Source organism: Hibiscus syriacus, unplaced genomic scaffold (genome assembly GCF_006381635.1).
Source record: "Hibiscus syriacus cultivar Baekdansim isolate YM2019G1 unplaced genomic scaffold, ASM638163v2 tig00111783_pilon, whole genome shotgun sequence".
Taxonomy (NCBI): domain Eukaryota; kingdom Viridiplantae; phylum Streptophyta; class Magnoliopsida; order Malvales; family Malvaceae; genus Hibiscus; species Hibiscus syriacus.
In genome coordinates, this window is record NW_024063178.1 from 3,508,190 (window position 1) to 3,531,022 (window position 22,833).

The following is a 22,833-nucleotide window of genomic DNA, read 5'->3' on the forward strand; positions in this document are numbered from 1 at the left end:
CCTCTAAACCAACTTTTCGATCTTGATATTTTTCAAAGATTTGCAGCTATCAAAGATTAAAAGAGTGTTTGATTCTTTTGATATCCAATGAACTCATGTTTTATGATTTGCTTCAATTGTGAAACCTAGAAAGAGGTAACATTTTCAAAAAGTTCCTTTTGATATTTTTCAAAATTTTGAAAATTCGAAAGAAGAAAAGCATTTTCAAACAAGATAAGTTCTTTGGAAGCATATCTTGGAATTCAACAAATAATCGCTCCGAAGCTCAAGATCGAAAATGAGGCAAAGGAAACCATTTTTGGGGCAAAAATTGATAGGGGAAGGAAAAATTGTCTTGAGGTCTGCAAGAGTACACCCTGGTGGAAATGAAGACAAACTGAGTCAGAGTTAGAATGAAGACTACACACGCAACCATTCCCCTCACATCTCAACATATACATCAACATGTACATACATGATGTATGAAATTTGCATCTTTGCATTCATCATCATGAGCAATAAAAACCTTGATTTTTTTTCCTCTCTTGAGGGCAAATTCAACAGTAAATAAATTTCATCTTGGCATACATCAAACATCCATCATCATGATAGTTACATCCCGATACATTTTACAGATCTTTCAGGAGAAGATGAGATTGTGTTGCTTAAGACAGTCTCATTTAATGCAAATGATTATCTCACTTGAGATTGTTTTTCTTAGAACAGACTTTGCCTCACTTAAGACTGTTTTACTCGAAAGAATATTTATTTCCCTCAAGATTGTTTTTCTTAAAACAAGATTTTATCTCGCTTGAGATAGTTTCCCTCGAAACAGAAAATTTTGTCTCCCTTGAGACAGTTTCTCCTGAAACATAAACATTGAAAACATTTCCCTAGAAATGAATTTCGTCTCTCTTGAGATAATTTCCCTTGAAACAAATTTTGTCTCCCTTGAGACAGCTTCTCTTGAAACACAAAACCTTTGAGATTGTTTCCCTCGAAACAAATTTTGTCTCCCATGAGACAGTTTCTCTTGAAACAAAAAATCTTTGAATTTATCTCCCTTAAAACAAAATTTCGTTTCTCATGAAACAACAGATATCTTTGAAATCGTTTCCCTTGAAACAAATTATGTCGCTTTTGAGGCAATTTCTCTTGAAGCGTCATCTTTGAATATGTTTTCCTTGGAACTAATTTCATCTCCCCGTGAGACAATTTCTTTTGGAACTAAGTTTTATCTCTCTTGAGACAGTTTTTCTTAAAACAAAATTTTGTCTCCCTTAAGACCGTTTCCCTTGAAACAACAGATATCTTTGAGATCGTTTCCCTTGAAACGAATTCTATCTCTTTCAAGACAACTTCTTTTGAAGCATCATCTGAACTGTTACACTCAGCTCAGGCACATACTTGAGATGGTCGAGAAGCATTTCTCAAATCAAAAATAGAATGTGCACATCAGATTTGAACATTTGAAGAATTCAAGATCAGGGATCAAAATTTGAAGATTCAAGAATCAAGATTCCAGACAGGCAACTGGAGATCGAGATTTCTCTCCAGAGCCCCAAGATAACATATGTTGCATATGCATTTTAGGCACACCTAAGAGCATTGCATCCATAGCATCACATATATGCATAACTTTTTCAGGTTTTAGCTAGAGTCAATTTCAACTTCGCGGCGAAGGATATTGCACTCAAAGCGACACAATTTGCTCGAGAGTGGATTTCAACTTCACGACGAAGGATATCTAGCTCGAAGCTAAACTTCACAATAAAGGGGTCTCCACGGTTTCAACTTCACGGCGAAGGGAATAGTGTCCACCCGCAACATACAATACTTGGATTTCAACTTCACGACGAAGGATATTCAAGTCAAGGCTCAACTTCACAACGAAGGGGCCATCTGCGATTTCAACTCCACGACGGAGGATATCGTGGCACTCGAGACAACACAAGTTCAACTTCACAACGAAGGGACGGCTGGTTGTCAACAAACAACTTCTCAATTTCAGAGCCAATTTCAACTTCACAACGAATGATATTGGACTCCAGACAACGCAAGTTCAACTTCACGACGAAGGGACCGCTGGTTGTCAATAAACAATTTTCCCAATTTCAGAGCCAATTTCAACTTCACAGCGAAGGATATTGGACTCCAGACAACGCAAGTTCAACTTCACGACGAAGGGACAGCTGGTTGTCAACAACGACTTCCCAATCTCAGAGCCAATTTCAACTTCACAACGAAGGATATTGGACTCCAGACAATGCAAGTTCAACTTCACGACGAAGGGACCGCTGCTTGTCAACAACAACTTTCCAATCTCAGAGCCAATTTCAACTTCACAACGAAGGATATTGGACTCCAGACAACGCAAGTTCAACTTCACGACGAAGGGACCGCTGCTTGTCAACAAAATTTCATTCAGAGCCAATTTCAACTTCACAGCGAAGGATATTGGACTCCAGACAATGCAAGTTCAACTTCACGACGAAGGGACCGCTGCTTGTCAACAACAACTTTCCAATCTCAGAGCCAATTTCAACTTCACAACGAAGGATATTGGACTCCAGACAACGCAAGTTCAACTTCACGACGAAGGGACCGCTGCTTGTCAACAAAATTTCATTCAGAGCCAATTTCAACTTCACAGCGAAGGATATTGGACTCCAGACAATGCAAGTTCAACTTCACGACGAAGTGACCGCTGTTTGTCAACAACAACTTCCCAATCCCAGAGCCAATTTCAACTTCACAACGAAAGATATTGGACTCCAGACAACGCAAGTTCAACTTCACGACGAAGGGACCGCTGCTTGTCAACAAAATTTCATTCAGATTCAATTTCAACTTCACAACGAAGGATATTGGACTCGAGACAACACAAGTTCAACTTCACAACGAAGGGACGGTTGGTTGTCAACAAACAATTTCCCGGTTCCAGAGCCAATTTCAACTTCACGACGGAGGATATTGGACTTGGAACAATGCTACTTACTTGGATTTCAACTTCACGACGAAGGATATCCAACTCAAAGAAAGATTATCTGCCATCAAAATTGTCGAGTTCGACTCCATTCAGCTCGATGACACATCAATCACACTACTTTCCGGTTGCAGTCGAGGTTTTCAAGTCGAGAAGAGGACCTGGGTTAGCCGTGCCTTAGTGACAAGCAACCATTTTCAAACAGCATAGCTTAAGTCAAGAAAAAGCTATCTATCAATGAAGATTTCTGAGTTCGATTCCGATCTAAGGTCTTTAAACCGAGAAGAAGACCGAAGGGTAACGGGAAGCCACGTGCTGATTCAAATTCCGAACTACGGCTTTAATTTCATATCATTTCAAGATGAACTCGACTTCACGATGGAGGAGTCATCCGTAACTCAATTCGACAGGGAGTTATTGAAACATCAGAGTCAATTTTCAACTCCACCGAACGAAAAGTGTGTCTTTTAATCTTTGCCCTATCCCCGTTACACGACTATGGGCAAAGAGGGGCAGCTGTCAACACACCTTTTCGTCCTACTAGAATTCAAACTCCTAAAGATAGGATAGAATTTTGCTAGGATTCAAAAAATAGGATAGAGTTCTACTATTATTTAAATTCCTAAAGATATGATCTACAAGCACTATAAATAGCCATTGTAACTCACCATTTGAAGACACGATTTACACACAAAACATAGAGGAAAGCACGGGAAGATACAAAGGCAAAGCTATTGTAAAGGATTCGAAAAGGAAATAAAAGGTAGCATTTTCTTTTTTCTTTCTTTTGCATGTGCACGTTATTTTTCTTGAGATTTGGTTCGAATAACCCAAAACGTGGGTTGCGCCGATGACCAAAATGGGTAGGGTTTCAAAGTTTCGAACCTAGATCTACCCCGAGGCTTATTTTGAAAAACCGGAAGAGCTTTTTAAAAATCTATATTAGTCCCTTTATTTATTATATGGATATTTTATTCATTTATTTTTATTATTTATGTTATTATTATTATATGTATATATATATATATATATATATATATATATTTCTTTAATATTCTACTTATAAGTCTATTATTACTATATATATTGTAATTATCTTTATCTAGTCATATATTTTTTATACTTTTAATGGTTGATTTATATACCTATTATTAATATATATATATTCTTAATTATTTTTATTTGATTATTTTTTTATTTACGTAATATATCTTATAACTTTATATATATATATATATATTATTTTCGTTTTTTTATTTATTATTATTATATTATTTTTTAAAAAAATCTTGTGTCTTTATCATTATTATTATTAAACATTATATTATATATTACTAACCTAGAGGACCCATTTTTTTGTCTTATTTCTGACTAAAGCCCCTCACTTTCGGTGAAGTGAGAGGGTAACTTTTCTATTTTTTAATACTTTGATGTATATATATATATATATTTTTTCCTTTTTCAAATATTACTATATATAATTATTACTTTACTATTTTTTTTCCTTTATCTTATTTATTTATTTTATTTATTTTATTTTTCCTTTTTACCTTATTTGTTTTATTTACCTTGTTTATCTAACACATTTCTCGATTTTTTAAGGATATTTTCAAATCAATAAAGGGTAAGTAATTGGGGTCGAAACTTTACCTTTTAATTTAACTTGTTATTTTTCTTAATTAAGACAACTGGAAATTACGTAGTACCGAAAGGGCGGTTCAAGGGTGTTAATCCTTCCTTGACCGTAACCGACTCCCGAGCCCGACATATTTCTGGTAAGACGCAGATCAGGTAAGAAATAGGGTGTCCGATCAACCCATTTATTTTTAAATAAATGATCGGTGACGACTCCAATCTATTTTTCTAAGTCGAAACTCAATTCCGGGGTCCAACCGAAAAACGGTTGCGACACATCGGAAAGGTAAAAGCTCATAGCATTTCTGCCACTGCCTTCTTCTCTCTGTCTGTGTTATCTTCCTTTTTCCATCTGCAAAACCTACTGTTTCACAGCAAACTCTTTTGTTTCTTTCTTAGAGAGAAGATCAAAAAGCAAAGCTCGACTCACTGAGAGAGTGTGTAAAAGATTCATGCATGCTGCTAATGAACAACTAGGAAAAGCCCCACGTTTATAATTGGTTGGCCGCCTTAGGATTTCCACTAAAACGTCTGGTTTATTTGTAGCGTAAATCTCGGGAGAGTTTTAGGGCACAAATAGATTGTGTTGGGGGTGGAGAATAACTAGGAAAAAATAAGAGAGAAGAAATGACAAGACAGTGAGAGAGATAATTAATGGAAGGTAGTTCTCATAGCACTTCTTGCATGATGGATTTTGGACACAGCAATACAAGTAATGGACCATGTCCAACGTCGAAGTGTCCTCCCATGACTTCTTATCATCGTCATCATCATTCTAATTTGGACTCAAACCCCTTATTTCTTAATACCAGTGGCTCCTCTGTGATTCTCGACGATCAGAGCTGAAGATACTCATTTTTTCATTTAAATATTATTATAATTATTATTATAATTATTATTATTATAATTATAATTATTAATATAATTATTTATTACTAATATTATTATTAATTATTATTACAAACGGGCCAAATCTGGCCCAATCCAGTGGCCCAAATGTGTAACCCTAAACCCATTTAGGGTTTGTATCTAAGTCCCAGCCGCCGCAGATCCTCAGCCGTTGGATCTAATATGATCCAACGGCCCTGATGCAGTCCAGCAAAAAAACCCTAGGGTTATGATACCCTAGGGACCACGCGGCGCCGCCTCTGCCTCCAGCCGCCCCACGTCGGCGTCTCAGTCAGCTGCCACGCCTCCATGAAGCCACCTTCAACTGAAGCCTCCAGAAGCACCTCGTTTCCGCCCCACGTTGAAACCCTATGGTGAGTCACCACCATAGTCCGGTGACTCACCTAGGGTCACCATTTGAGACCGGTCCGAAGAGGACATCGACGATGACTATAAAAGCCATCAAACATCTGCAAAGAAAACCATCGACAGCAAACAGAACAAAGAGAAGACAGCAAGCCAAACGACACCAACAAACAGCCATTTTAAGAAGAAAAATAACCAAGAGAAGAGTGAAAAGACTTACCAAAGCGGCGTCAGAAACCAAACGTCGTCAAACTGCCGTTTAATCAAAGGTAAAAATCCCTCGATTTATTTTAGATCTAGGGTTATCAGAAGGTTATTATGAGAAACGAGGTTTGAATCTAGGATAAGGGAAAATCGGGCTTCGATTTGGGATAGATTTTGTAATTTCCGGCCACCGTTCACGGTGGCCGGCGGCGGCAATCGGCCGGAACACGGCTGTCGACAGGAAACCGGAATTCATCTGGTGAAGAGAGAAGCGAGAGAGAAACGCTTCTCTCGTTTTTTAGAGAGACAGAGGGAAAGAAGCAAATGAAGATGCTGGCCCTACGGGCCAGCCATTTGGTTTTTTTATATACCCCACCATACGACGCCGTTTAGGGGGAGGGGTACTTGTGTAATTTCCATTAAGGTCAAACCCTTTCCGCAGCCATCCGAGTTTTGTAATTATTCATTTTAGTCACTGAAACTAACTTCTGAATGTTGTAATTCAGTCTTCGAATTTCAATTTTATTTATTTTAGTCCTTTATATTAAAATAGTATATAGGGTAAATAACAGATTTAATCCCTTAATTTTAATAAATAATATTTTAATCCCTAGTTTATATTTTTAATTTATCTTATTATAATATCCTCATTTTAGATAATTTTATTTTAGTCATTAAATAAATAAAATAAAGAAATAACATGTTTTAATCCCTAATATTTCTATTAATTATGAATTAGATTTTTAGTTTTTAATTTTACTATAATTTAGTCATTTAATTTATAAGTTTTCATTTATTTTATTGCTTTTAAAATATATTGTTTTAGTGGTATTTTTATTGTTTTAATTTTATTTGTTTATATTTTTAAATATTTTTATGTATTCATAAATATATATATAATAAATCTGGAATAAATTCTTTAATGTTTATTTTTAATATCGAAGAAAAGGACAGTCTTAATACAACTGGATGTCCTATTCTGATATTTTTTTAACAATATTATTTAAATTAATATTTATCAATATCAAAGAAAAGAGATGTCTTAAGGCACCTAGAAGTTCTTTTCTGATATTTTAAATAAATAAATATTTTTTTATATATAATTTTGAAATAATAGGATTATAAATTAAATATATTTTTGAATTTTTATAATTTTAATAATAGAGACAATTTATAATTAAAAAGTACCAATTTTGGGCGTTGTAGGGGTGCTAATCCTTCCCTAAACGTAACCGACCACGAATCCCTTTTTATTATTAAGAACGAATTTTTGGTTATAAAACGCAGATCAGTTCATTTTTTTTAATTGATGTTTTTTTAAAAACTCTTTTAAAAGAAAATTTTTTAGGTATTCGACCTACCTGATCCAAAAGGTCGATGGCGACTCACAAATTATTTTCAAAATTATTTATTCACATCAATTTCCCCGCCAAATTTAATATTTCGTGTCCGGACGAAAACCGGTTACGACAGCTTGGCGACTCTGCTGGGGACCGGTCAATCTTTTAAAATCAATTATAAATTGTCTCTATTAATTATAAATTAAAAATTCATATATCTAATTTTTAATTCTTTCTTTTCAAAATTTTTATATATACTTATTATTTTCATACTATTTATATATTTTCTTATTAATATTTCATTTTATTTGCAAATATTTTATTTCATTATTTATTTGTTCTGTTATAGGTTTGAACATTTCTCCTCACACACAACACTTGCATTGCATAACATAAAGCTCTATAATTGAGTTTGTCCCTTTTAAGTGGGAGTGAAAGCGACGTCTTCGTGAGAATTTATTCTCCGTGTCAGACCTAGCAAGTAACTTTCGGGGTTCACATGCTCTATGTCTTCGTGAGAATTTATTCTCCGTGTTAGTCATAGAGAAATGTATCCCCTCGAATTGAACTCGGTCCGTTTAAGTCTGTAATGGATTAGGATTGAGGGTTTGATAGCCCAAGGGGGCATCAACAAGGACAGTTCGAGTACCTTTACTCCTAGAACTGAAAACCTGCATATAATAAACCCTAGAAACTCTCTCAATCTGAAACCATGCCGAAATTTTGTCAGTAGGTATACACAAAGGAGAAATAAACTCTAGCTTTTAATTTATTTTATTTCCTTTTCCTGAATAAATGCATGCGAACTAGAAATCGTGCGGTTAAGTTAAATTTTCCAAACAAAGCATGGAACTAGAAAGTATGAGGTTATGATTTATACATTGATAGATAGATTTTTATAGTTGGTACTAACTATTCTATTTTTTCTTATTTTTTTCATGCATATTACATTGCTCTAATCTGTTCATATTGATTTCTTTTGTTTGCATTACATGATCATGGCATAATCAAAAGGTGTTGACTTGATAGATTGTTCATCATATTGGAAAGAAATCGTAAATGGACAAAAAGTTTTATGATCAAACAAAATATGATGAGGCCAAAGAAAGACATCCTGAAGAAACTACGAGGATCGAGGGAAGTTATGTACATAGAGAACCGGTTATATTAATACCAAAAGTATTAAACAAAGATCCTACCAGATTGATACCAAAAGCAATCTATGGTAAGAGCATCAGTCAGGGCATTCAGAGTAGTGGAGATTTTTATGAAGCTCAAGCATATTATTTGAAGGACTTGAACGACCAAAACAAGAAATTGAGCACAGAAATGAAAACCATGCATGAAGATTTTCATAAGATCAGTCAAGCCTTTCAAAATGCTGGCCTAGGAGGTACCCCAGAAGAATGGATAACGGGGGTCACCAAGCTGAAAAAGAGCTGCAACATATTTGAAGATCTTGTTCAAGAACTTCTTGGACAGAAAAGATCTCTTATAAGGGAAAATGAGCAACTCCGAGAAGTAACACAGAAAATGAAAGAGAATGTCATGGAAGAGGTTACAGTCCAGACAAGCAATATGTCCCTTAAGTTGATAGACTAATTTGGCTTTGGAAAAGTTAGGAGTAAAATATATCCCTATATGTAAAGTTTTGTTTGATGTACCAAAACTTTTACGTTCAATGAAATCTGTTCTAAGATGATCACTCTTGAGTAACACCTTTTCATACATGCATTTGTATTTTGCATTTGTACATTTTTACGTTTGTATTTACATTTACATTTTTAAATTTACATCATGCATTAAAACATATTTAATTAAATAATAATGTTTATTTATTTTCAATATCAAAGAAAAGGGCAATCTTAATATAACTGGATGTCCTATTCTGGTATTTTAAATAATTTACATTTACATTTTTACAATTGCATATTTACATTTGGCATCTTTGCATTTGTATTTTTATGTTTGCTTTTGTATTGCACAATTTGTATTCTTATTATTACATTCACATATTTACATTTGCATTTGGCAACTTTGCATTTTTTTATGTCATAATATATTAAAACATTCATTCATTAAAATAAGGATTTCAAACGAAGTGATCTTGGTTTTTCCTTGAATCAAGAACGCTCAGCACGACACAAGAAAAATGTCTAAAGAAAATGAGGATAGGCTAGCCAAATTTGAGATAGAGCAGAAAGAAATACAAGAGGAATTAAGGAGCAAGTTGGCACAAATTGAAGCTAATATCACAAATTCTCATATCGATCTACTGAACAATATGAAAGAAATGATTGAGAAGCATTAGACCGCTGGAAAGAGTCTTGTTGAAAACCCCAGAAATTCTTTGGATGTTACACCTGTTCATATTCCTGAGTTCACCTCTATACCCCAGGAAATTCAATCACCGATTTACTTCGCTGTTAAGAACTCACCATATCAAGCTGGAGCATCGTTCCCCACTGATTGTCCTACTACTTCTGAGTTGAAGCCTGATGAATTTTGTATTAGTAATGAGGTCCTTGACCTAAACAAATCAGTTGAGAAGGAAAAATTCACTCAACTATTGGAAAATATAGAAGAGGTGATAAAATCTATAGAGACAGTTGAGTAATTTTATGGGTTTGATGCCAAAGAACTAAGTTTGGCCCCTGGCCTGGTTATTCCACCAAAGTTCAAGGTTCCAGATTGTGAGAAGTATAATGGGACCACATGCCCTTCATATCATATCACTATGTATTGTCATCATATGACTGGCTATGTAGAGAATGAAAAATTGTTGATCCACTGTTTCCAAGATAGTTTATCTGGGTCTGCATCCAGATGGTATAATCAGCTAAAACGTACTCAAATACGTTCTTGGAGGGATTTAGCTCAAGCTTTTTTGGGTCAATACAAGCACATGACTGATAAGGCCCCTGATCGAACAATGTTGCAAAGCATGAATATAAAGTGCAATGAAAGCTTTCGACAATATTTACAACGATGGAAAGACGTTGCTTCTCAAGTACATCCACCATTGACTGAAAAAGAGTTCACTACTTTGTTCATTAGCACATTAAAATTTCCTTATGTTAATCACATGATAGGGGTTGTCCCTAATAATTTCTCTGACATCATCATAAGTGGAGAAATCATCGAAATGGCTATCAAGAATGGCAAGATAAGAGGCTCTGACAATACTAAAGTCAAGAAAGAAGCTGGGGTTAATACAATGAGGTCTTATTCAGTTAAACATGGTGTCAAACCTTATAGAGTGATCAAGAAGAAAAAGAATGTGCAGGGATTTCAATTTCCTCCCTTCCACTGTTCGAGTGAAAAATTGCATCCAAAAATGCTCTCAGCCAGATCAATTACTCCACAACTTGATCAATCACAATGGCCTCCAAATAAGAATTGGACCTATAAGGAAGTTCCTTGGATAAATCAGACTAGAATTCCAAATTGTTCAGCTAAGGTTCCTGGTAACCTTAAGGGAAATTTCCAAGACCCTTTAGAGCAAGCAATTCAAAAATGCAAGATAAAAGAAGGGGTTAAGGTTCAATGTTTAGAAACCGTTGTTGCAACAGAAACTAATGTAACCAAATCCTACGAAGAATATTGGGCACAAGAAAATGGGAAAAGAAATCAAAAGGCTCCCATAGATGTAATTCGAGATTGGCCTATAGGTCTAAGAAAGAATGAGGCACATATAACCCAGAAGACACTTCAGATATATGTATCAGATTTTCCAAAAACCAGTAAGGCAAAGGACAACTTAAGAAATCTGGTTAATATTACCCCAATTATAGCTGAAATGAGCATTCAGAACCCCCTCGATAACATGAGAGCATTCAGTCGTTCAGAACGATCAAAGAAGGTGATAGCCTCGCGAGCGAGAAAAACTCTGAAGGTGTTTCAAGAATCTATCTCAGACCTGTACCCTCATTTGGTTAAAGGTCAATACATTACACCAAGATTGGTGAAGGTGTCACCAAAGCCTTATGTCCATTGCTATGATCAAAATAGCTTCTGTAATTTTCACTTGGGAGTATCTGGACATTCAACAGGGAATTGTTGGTCACTGTTAAAGGAAATAGAGACACTCGTTGACAAGGGAGTCTTGACACAAGAAATGATCAAAAAAATGGGGGGCAAATAAGGATAATGACCCTGGTCCAAATATACATCCAACATTAGAAGAGGCATGATGTATAAACAAGTGGAAGTGTTATCTACCACTGTAGTACTTTCTATTTTCAGCATCTTGTTTGAACTTGTTTTTTTTTGTTGTTTCTTTCTCTGCCTTTTGTGCAAAAAAATAAATTGTGTTGCTTTTATGGTTATGAGCAAAGAATCAAGTTTTAATCTTGAGATTATTGAGTATCAAGTAGATTAAATATTCTTTTAAATTTGCAAGAGTTATAGATCTATTGGCAAATGATAAAATTATATCTTCCATATCCCATCCAACACCATTACTCGACCTTTACCAAAACCAAATCCTGACACTACATTTATCTGAGAATCTGAAGAAATGTCTCTACCTGTTTTTGAGACACAAACTCTAGATGTTTACCTTCTTGGGTAGAGTCGATTGATTGATGATACTACCTTCCACCATATACATGATTTTATAAGTCACACATTTGTCCTTCCAAATACAAAACCATCATAAACCAAAAGACCTCAAAAGAACCAAACTTTCAATTATCCGTGAATTTTACTGCAAGAAGAGACGAGATGAGGCATCATGGACCAACTCATTGATGATAATTTCGAGTGATTAGGGCATACTCAAAGAAGAAGGAGAAAGTGATTGATTGAAATAAATATAGCATGCATTAATTACATTTTTCATGTAAGTAAAATTAATCTTGAATATTCATCCACCTGGAGATACCTCTTTTTACAAAGGTTTCTGTGTATGAGATGACGAACGGCATTGTTTCATTTATCCTTTAATATATATATATATCCTTTGTTGTCCCCACTTGAGCCTGAATGATTTTTCTTCTGATTCAACCCTAACCAAGGATCACCCTCCACATTAGGGGGCATGGTGAAGGATATTTGCTCACAAGAATAAAGATTGTTAATACATTTTTATTACGAAGACAAGTTTCCATGAAATCATGAAAGTTTTGAACTACAAAGTATGTCAAATACAGAGTGCTTGAAGATCAATCCAATCAAGAATAATGGAAAACCTCCAAAATGCAAAAGGAAAAGGAGGTGTTCAAAGCAATTGAAGTATTATACTCATCCAGCAAAGAAAGAAGAAAAAAAAACAAAAAAAAAGGAAAATTGAATCATGATGGGTGATTTATTGAGCCTCAAGTTACAAGGTTGATCAAATACAAACAAGAAGAGCAAGAAATGCTGGAGATATGAGAAAATGGAAATGAATCCAAAATTTGGCAGTCTAGAGGGATCCAGTTGATGGAAAATTCCCCAGCAAGGCAGATCCAAGTCAAACAAAACAAGATTGATGGCATCAGAATGAATTGATCCTTGGTTTGATGACCCTTAAACACTTATTTGGGCCTTTTTATCCCTTTCTTTCGTAACCATAAGCCATGGCCTACGTTACGTACCTGAAAAGTCCATTCTAATCATACATGGATTTCTAAGTAAAAGATGATATCTTTGGAATTCATTCCGCCTTCCAAGATTGATTTTTATTTACAAAAATTAGTTTTTAAAATCTTTAATGCATGATATGAAAAATGATAAAGGTGGGTTCAAGATATAAATTTTTAAATAACATCTTGAAACCAAAGGAGGATTCGAGTTGAAAACCTGAAAAGGTGGCTCGAATATTGAATGGTGCAACAACGACATAAGAGACGATCTTAAGCTCTTAATGAAGCACCACACATCTCAAAAACGTTCCTGAGATTCTGGAAACGAGAAGCATCTCTACAAGATGAGCATAACAACCATTTCTTCAAGTTAGTGGAAGCCCGAAGCGACATACTGAACCAACTTGAAAGAACCTACTTTACCAAAATCAACCTACACCTCAAATCAGTCAATAATTTTGACACTTGCCATAGGACTATGATTTTTGAATGATTTAAAAGTGTAGTTGATTTATTTGATATTCATTAAACTCATTGTTTATGATTCGATTATATTGTGAACCTGAAAGGGGTAATACTTTGCAAAATTCTTTCATTCTTCAATAAAGAAAGGAGAAAAAACATTTTCAAACAGTACAGTCTCAAATGAGAAAGGTCCTTAAAGCAATTGTTGCTTATTCTACCTCTGTTGTAGAAAAAGAATGAACGAAGCCAGAAGAATGAAGCGCTTCATATTTTTTAAGGCAAGTGGTCCAAGAAGCCAGAAAGTCTGGAGAATTGAACTTGTGATACTCTCCTAAGACATTATTAGTAGTTCATCAAAAAAACATTATCGTTTATCTCATGCTGAGGGCGATAAGAATCACCAGAAAGATTATTTTCCCCAACCATCAATTCATGTTCTCTAGAAGATTACATCATAGAGCCATGAACAAGTTACTACCTGCACTCTGGTGTTAGCTCAAGTCTTGATACATCATTGTTGCTTCTTCTATGCCGATCACTTTCTTTGTCAAGATGATATTCATTATGTCCTTCAGAAGATTGCTGAATTTGAATTTAAGGACTTATGGCACAGAATAAGACGTTGGAACAAATTCTACATTTGTATGCCGTACAGAAGATTATGTTCATAATCTTTAAGAGCCTTACAGATCATTTCTGTCAATTTGGCACTTCCTGTACATGTTTATAAACAGTTCAACTTTGTTCTTGGATCCCAGAAAGGCCATCATTTCTTTGTCAATGGAAAAACATCAGCACATGGAGGAAGCAGAATAAGAGAAAATCTGTTCTCAATTGGCAGAATTATGAATATAGCCCTTTTCAGTGTAACAGCATGAAAATGCTTCGAATCTACAAATTCTGGCTATACATCGAATAAGTAATGTGATATTCCAGTCCAAACATTAACTGGAGCAAGTGCCACGTGCTCATAGTAGAAATAAGAAGACTCAATAGCATCTTCTAGAAGTGTTCTTTGAGTTATCTGATCTGGTTTGGTATGAACCCCAAAAACCAATCATTGGATTTTAAAGATGAATTTGCTCATAGTAGAAATAAGAAGACTCAATAGCATCTTCTGGAAGTGTGCTTTGAGTTATCTGATCTGGTTTGGTATGAACCCCAAAACCAATCATTGGATTTAAAAAATGAATTTGCTCATAGTAGAAATAAGGAGACCCAATAGCATCTTCTGGAAGTGTTCTTTGAGTTATCTGATCTGATTCGGTAGGAACCCCAGAACCGATCATTGGAATTGAAAGATGAACTGCATGATCATCTTCATTAAGAAGCTTCTTTTCAAACTTCCTCTGCTTCTTCCTTTTCCACAAATCATAGCCCAAGTTCCGCCTTTGCTTGTAATTGGGATCATTGCATAATGGCTTCCTATCTTCTACCATAAGAAGTGCATCAGTAACCTTAGCCATTTGATCAGCACATATAAAATCTGTCAATTCTGCAATTGATGAATCTGAACCACATCTCTCCATGGTTATTGAAGCCTCAACCTCTGAGAATCCCATTTTTGTCAAGTATAACAGTTTACTCTCCTCATCAGAATCAGAATTCATGATTTCCTAGATATCAGAAGAACTATCAATATCTGTGAAATCATCCTGAAAGATCGCTTCATAATCAGATGAGTTGTTATTAGGATCAACATGTTGCATGGGTGCGGATTTTTGATGAGCTTGTACCATTGTATATGTAGTCTTGCCATTGCATCAGATTACTGTTTGCATAAATTGGTTTCTCTCCCACAGAAAAGTATATTTCAGAGATGGCCTTCACTGAAAGATGATAAGCCACTGTGTCAGCCTGGAACGGATTACCAAGCTATTTTTACTACTCTGTCCGACTAAATCCCTCCAGATACAGAAAATGGTCACCTCATTCAGAAGACACATATCTCAGACGTTTCTGTCATAATGATTGAGTACTTCTTAAGTTTGTGACAATATCAAGAAAATTTCTCCAGTTACTTGACAATATTATTGTTTAGTGACACCAGAATGAGAGTATTCAGGATAAACATATTTGGAGCACGAATAAAGCCACAAGTATCCACCACAGTGTATTGTCAAAATTGAACCTTGTAGGGATCATGATATTCAAGTCAAACAGACGTCGAGAGTAAACCAGAAATTGAAAATTGAGGCATCTAGAAAGCCCAATTTAGACAGATCTAGAGGGACATATTGAAGGCCAATTTCTACCAGAAATAGAATATTGGGGCATTTTGAAGGCTCACAGCAATATGAATATTTGGGCATTTTTGGAGGCTCATCTCAACAAGAAGTAATGTTGAGCACACTTTTAACATCTGTATCAGCAAATGTTAGGGCATTTTAAAGGTTCCTTCAGACAGATCCATGTGGGCATTTTGAAGGCTCAGATTAACAAGAAGTAAATATCGGGGCATGTTGAAAGCCCATTTCAATCAGAATTAGGACTGTTGATGCATTTTTGAACGATCGTATCAGCAATTGTTGGGGCATGCTGAAGGCCCACATCATCATCTGTCAAGATCATTGACTTGAACAGATATTTCCAATGAGACAGAAAGGTATGAAGAATGAAAATGGTGAAACAATGACAATGAAGCTGACTATACATAATTGCTTCGTTCATCAGGCAGTTACATTATGATCATGTTGTTGAACAAATGTTTACTCAGCAAGTATGTTTTCAAATACCTAATCTTCTTAACCGTATGTCACATGATAGTATGTTCTTTGTTAAGCTATATTACGGTTGCATGAATAAATATGGTCCCCAGGTAGACTACTCGTTCCAAGGTTCAGTTCCTCAAGGATCTCAGCTGAATTTGGCCTTTTGTGTGTCGGTGATGATTGAAAATATTTCTTTGAGATTCCTAGCAGTTAGTTTCAACCATAATGTTGAGATTATGAAGCTGTTTTTCACATCAGTTTTTTGTTTACTTGATGACATTGAAAAGAGAGACTCGACTCTCCCTTATATTACTGTTATTCCCGTTGTTATTGGGATCATCATTACTAGCCAGGGTGAACTGAGTTTTCATCTATTTTGGTTTTATCATGGGTGTTTCATCCCCAGCGGCAAGAATTCCATGAACCTCTTCCTGTACATGGCCCCTATAGCTGATATGTTTCTAATTCTTACAACGCTCATTACAGAAGAAAACGTGATCAGTATTATATTTGCCTTTGCCCGATATGAAAACGTGATCAATTGGTATCTCCTATTCAATTCGACACTAGTACATTTTGTGAATTTGCCCAACTTTTTGGTCATACTAATATCACACTTGAATCTCCACTGAGTTTTGCTCTCAAATGGTCTTATGACATCATTCAAAAGCTTTGAACACTAGGCAAAGAGCTTCAATGATTAAGAAATCTTGGCAGAAGCCACAGAAAATGATGAATGTGTTGTCAAACGCTTTATGAACGTCTGAGCAAAAACCACAAGAAAGGATGAATGTGTTGTCAAATGTTTTACAAACATCTGAGCAGAAGCCACAGAAAAGGATGAATGTGTTGTCAAATGTTTTACATCTCGACAGAAACCACAGGAAAAGATGAATGTATTGTCAAATGTTTTATGAACCAGTGATTATGGTGCTGAACCAATGTTGTGATCATATGGTTTCCATTTTTGATCCAAGATGAAGTCTGTTTTCTTCAACCCCAAGATTAGAAGTTGAGATATGATGAAGATTTCTTTCCACAGAAGTATAGCTGAAATTTTAACAACATGAAACTATTGGAGCCAACTAAGATCAAACAATAGGTTGTTGTTAAACATCTTTACATGATATGGTTTGAGTTGCTTTGTTCGAGATCCAATTAGATGTGGAGACATGAAAGGAATTGGAATAAATCCTCCTTGTGATATGTTTCAAGAGTCAAATCAGAACAGACTCTACTCTCTTAATTAATCCCTGCTGAGTCATGCATATCTACATCTACACTCTTCAAAGATGATAGATTCTCTTTTTAAAGATGACAGATTCTATTTTCAAAGATGAAAACTTTATGGGATTTCTACACAAGTCCAAACAAATAAAGTTGGTTTTATCCAAGACAAAATGGGGCATTAAGGTCATAATTCTGACTACGACAAGAGTTCCACAAATAAAACTATTCTTCTGAGACTTTCATGAAGCAAAGAAGACATAAAGATACAAGTTGATCAGATGGTTCTTCAGAAATGCAAGCTTGATAGCATAAATTGCTACAATGATATCCAAAGGTGACCCTGACAATAAATGATGAAGTGGAGGAAAACCAAGTTCACCATTTTGAAGTCAAATGAAGATTGTATCAACATTCATGCATCATATTTAGGCATTTGCAAAAATATGTGCATTTTCATTCATTTTATCCAGGTTGAATTTTGACAGGAATTTCAAAGATTTTAGCAAAGATTTAAATCCATCATTCAATGGATCAACAATACCAGTTCGAGTTCATAATGAGAAGAACTCATCTGAAGAAGGAAGAAGAAATTCATAATGAGAAGAATTTGTTCAACCTTTTGCTCAAATCCATCTCTTGATGGATCAGCTTTGCCAGGAAGAGTTCATAATGAGAAGAACTCGTCATCTGAAGAAGGAAGAAGAAGTTCATAATGAGAAGAATTTGTTCAACCTTTTGTTTAAATTCATCATTTGATGGATCAACATTGCCAGGAAGAGTTCATAATGAGAAGAACTCGTCATTTGAAGAAGGAAGAAGAAGTTCATAATGAGAAGAATTTGTTCAACCTTTTGTTTAAATTCATCATTTGATGGATCAACATTGCCAGGAAGAGTTCATAATGAGAAGAACTCGTCATCTGAAGAAGGAAGAAGAAGTTCATAATGAGAAGAATTTGTTCAACCTTTTGTTTAAATTCATCATTTGATGGATCAACATTGCCAGGAAGAGTTCATAATGAGAAGAACTCGTCATCTGAAGAAGGAAGAAGAAGTCCATAATGAGAAGAACTTGTTCAATCTTTTGCTTGAATTCATCATTTGATGGATCATCATCCCCAGCGGAAAGTTCATAATGAGAAGAACTCATCTGAAGAAAGAGAAGAACTTATTCAACATTTCCATATTAACCAAGTGAAGTCAAATGAAAAACTTATTATCTTTTCGTCTTTGCTCTATTCTTGTTAACACAAGAAAAAAGCCAAGAGGGGCAGCTGAAGATACTCATTTTTTCATTTAAATATTATTATAATTATTATTATAATAATTATTATTATAATTATAATTATTAATATTATTATTTATTACTAATATTATTATTAATTATTATTACAAACGGGCCAAATCTGGCCCAACCCAGTGGCCCAAATATGTAACCCTAAACCCATTTAGGGTTTGTATCTAAGTCCCAGCCGCCGCAGATCCTCAGCCGTTGGATCTAATATGATCCAACGGCCCTGATGCAGTCCAGCAAAAAAACCCTAGGGTTATGATACCCTAGGGACCACGCGGCGCCGCCTCTGCCTCCAGCCGCCCCACGTCGGCGTCTCAGTCAGCTGCCACGCCTCCATGAAGCCACCTTCAACTGAAGCCTCCAGAAGCACCTCGTTTCCGCCCCACGTTGAAACCCTATGGTGAGTCACCACCATAGTCCGGTGACTCACCTAGGGTCACCATTTGAGACCGGTCCGAAGAGGACATCGACGATGACTATAAAAGCCATCAAACATCTGCAAAGAAAACCATCGACAGCAAACAGAACAAAGAGAAGACAGCAAGCCAAACGACACCAACAAACAGCCATTTTAAGAAGAAAAATAACCAAGAGAAGAGTGAAAAGACTTACCAAAGCGGCGTCAGAAACCAAACGTCGTCAAACTGCCGTTTAATCAAAGGTAAAAATCCCTCGATTTATTTTAGATCTAGGGTTATCAGAAGGTTATTATGAGAAACGAGGTTTGAATCTAGGATAAGGGAAAATCGGGCTTCGATTTGGGATAGATTTTGTAATTTCCGGCCACCGTTCACGGTGGCCGGCGGCGGCAATCGGCCGGAACACGGCTGTCGACAGGAAACCGGAATTCATCTGGTGAAGAGAGAAGCGAGAGAGAAACGCTTCTCTCGTTTTTTAGAGAGACAGAGGGAAAGAAGCAAATGAAGATGCTGGCCCTACGGGCCAGCCATTTGGTTTTTTATATACCCCACCATACGACGCCGTTTAGGGGGAGGGGTACTTGTGTAATTTCCATTAAGGTCAAACCCTTTCCGCAGCCATCCGAGTTTTGTAATTATTCATTTTAGTCACTGAAACTAACTTCTGAATGTTGTAATTCAGTCTTCGAATTTCAATTTTATTTATTTTAGTCCTTTATATTAAAATAGTATATAGGGTAAATAACAGATTTAATCCCTTAATTTTAATAAATAATATTTTAATCCCTAGTTTATATTTTTAATTTATCTTATTATAATATCCTCATTTTAGATAATTTTATTTTAGTCATTAAATAAATAAAATAAAGAAATAACATGTTTTAATCCCTAATATTTCTATTAATTATGAATTAGATTTTTAGTTTTTAATTTTACTATAATTTAGTCATTTAATTTATAAGTTTTCATTTATTTTATTGCTTTTAAAATATATTGTTTTAGTGGTATTTTTATTGTTTTAATTTTATTTGTTTATATTTTTAAATATTTTTATGTATTCATAAATATATATATAATAAATCTGGAATAAATTCTTTAATGTTTATTTTTAATATCGAAGAAAAGGACAGTCTTAATACAACTGGATGTCCTATTCTGATATTTTTTTAACAATATTATTTAAATTAATATTTATCAATATCAAAGAAAAGAGATGTCTTAAGGCACCTAGAAGTTCTTTTCTGATATTTTAAATAAATAAATATTTTTTTATATATAATTTTGAAATAATAGGATTATAAATTAAATATATTTTTGAATTTTTATAATTTTAATAATAGAGACAATTTATAATTAAAAAGTACCAATTTTGGGCGTTGTAGGGGTGCTAATCCTTCCCTAAACGTAACCGACCACGAATCCCTTTTTATTATTAAGAACGAATTTTTGGTTATAAAACGCAGATCAGTTCATTTTTTTTAATTGATGTTTTTTTAAAAACTCTTTTAAAAGAAAAATTTTTAGGTATTCGACCTACCTGATCCAAAAGGTCGATGGCGACTCACAAATTATTTTCAAAATTATTTATTCACATCAATTTCTCCGCCAAATTTAATATTTCGTGCCCGGACGAAAACCGGTTACGACAAGAGCAACAACACAACGTGTTGTTTCATGGAGTCGAGCAACGATGGCGGATCTATCAAGTCCAAGATCATGGCTCACCCTCACTATCAACGTCTCCTGGCCGCCTATGTCAACTGTCAGAAGGTAAAAAAACAAACAAAACCATGCGGGTTTTACTCATAAATGCCTAGTTTATCACGACGTTGTGGTGGTGCTGGTGTTTAAAACTTGAGCAGGTAGGAGCGCCGCCGGAAGTGGTGGCGAGATTGGAAGAAGCATCCGCGGCGGCTACCGTCGGTGCTACCAGAAGCGGCAACATAGGTGAAGACCCAGCTCTTGACCAGTTCATGGAGGCTTATTGTGAGGTGTTGACTAAATACGAGCAAGAGCTCTCGAAACATTTCAAGGAAACCATGCTTTTCCTACAAAGGGTTGAGTGTCGATTCAAAGCCCTCAAGGTTTCCTCTTCCAGTTCTGGTAAATGATATTCTCCTGCTTAGGGTCTATAGAGTGAAAAGTTAGCATTCATAAGGGTTTGATCACCTTTTTGTGGTGTATTTGGAAGTTATATTCCCATGTTTATGAACCAAATACGAGTGTCGAGCACGAATACTTTAAAAAGCTCGAGAAACCTAGGTTATAGATGCTTGTCTTGATTAACTAACATGTCATTCGGAGACATTCATTTGAGTTGCTTACTAATTTCTCATGTATTCAGCTTGTGGTGAAGCTTTTGACAAGCACGGATCATCGGAGGATGATGTCGATGCGAACAATGATTTCATCGATCCCCTTGCGGAAGATGGAGAACTTAAAGGCCAGCTTTTGCGGAAGTATAGTGGATATTTAGGCAGCCTGAAGCAGGAATTTATGAAGAAGAAGAAGAAAGGGAAGCTGCCTAAGGAATCCAGGCAACAGCTACTGGACTGGCGGAGTAGACATTACAAATGGTCTTACCCTTCGGTACGTACACATTGCACAACATATTTCTTTATCGTAAATCTTTGAAGCATCTGTTTAATCATTTCCGTGTGTCGTGCCGGCGGAAACAAGAGTATCAAAAGCTTGCCCACGCCGAGTCGAACGGTCTGGATCAGAAGCAAATCAACAACTGGTTCATTAATCAAAGGAAACGGCACTGGAAGCCGTCCGAAGATATGCAGTTTGTGGTAATGGACGGTACCCATCCGCACTATTTCATGGACAATGTTTTGGGAATTCCTTTCCCCATGGATCTTTCATCTGCATTTCTCTGAAGAATTGATGAAAATGGGATATCATTTCTGCTAAGCTGCAATGAAATTTGAAGGCAAGATTGCATATTTGATACAGAGGATCCGAGACAGATGATGCTGAGCTGTCAGATTATATCTTGATGGCGCTGAGATACCATAAATTGTCATATCAGCGAAAATGCGAGAATTGATTGTGACATGTTCTTCATTGGAGTCGTTTTAAGTATGTTTGAGTCTTTTGGTCATAACTTTGGCTACAAGTGTCAGAATCGCGCATAAGACCCCAATCCAAAAAGCTCTTTTCGACGCGCACGCTCTCTACATCGAACTACGCTCCATGTGGCCTTTTTTTCAACATCAAATTCTACCGTTTTCCCCTCCGAATCACTAGATTTAGATATTTACTATTTATGGTAATATTTCGATTGTCAATTAGGAAGTCAATTAAATCCGATTTAAGCCGGATTTTTTGGAGATTGCTTATTTTATTTCGAATTTCAATTTAGAGTGATTTTCAGAATTTTGTTATTTTTGGCAAAATTCGAATAAAGACGATTTTTGACTATAACAGTCCGGCTTGTGAACTGATTTCGGGATTTGTTTTGATTTTATAATATTTTTATTAAACCCTATATACTTTTTTTTCTCTGGTTTTTTTGGACGAATTTTCTCTTGTGAATCATTTGTTGGAGCGTCTGCAGGATAATCATTATTCTGTCCGGCGTCAACATTATAAATGCAAACTATCCTAACTAATGTGATTGGAGAAATCTATTTGTATCATGTTATCATATGCAGCAGGTCTGCAGTTTTATATGGAGATTATTATCAGTTTTTGCATCTTCTTACAACGAATGTCGGTTTAGGGATCTGGCACCGCTGGATGTCG

The 22,833-nt window shown here is 35.5% G+C and overlaps 1 protein-coding gene across 1 annotated transcript; it reads left to right on the plus strand.

Annotated features, from left to right (window-relative positions):
- Nucleotides 1–5,254: 5,254 nt before the first annotated feature.
- On the plus strand, nt 5,255–22,027 carry LOC120170640 (homeobox protein SBH1-like). The gene is made up of 5 exons (XM_039178565.1): nt 5,255–5,438; nt 20,726–20,853; nt 20,946–21,186; nt 21,428–21,676; nt 21,763–22,027. Exons 1-5 carry the CDS (start codon nt 5,255–5,257, stop codon nt 21,963–21,965), a joined length of 1,005 nt encoding a protein of 334 aa, XP_039034496.1. The 3' UTR covers nt 21,966–22,027.
- The last annotated feature ends 806 nt before the right edge of the window (nt 22,028–22,833 follow it).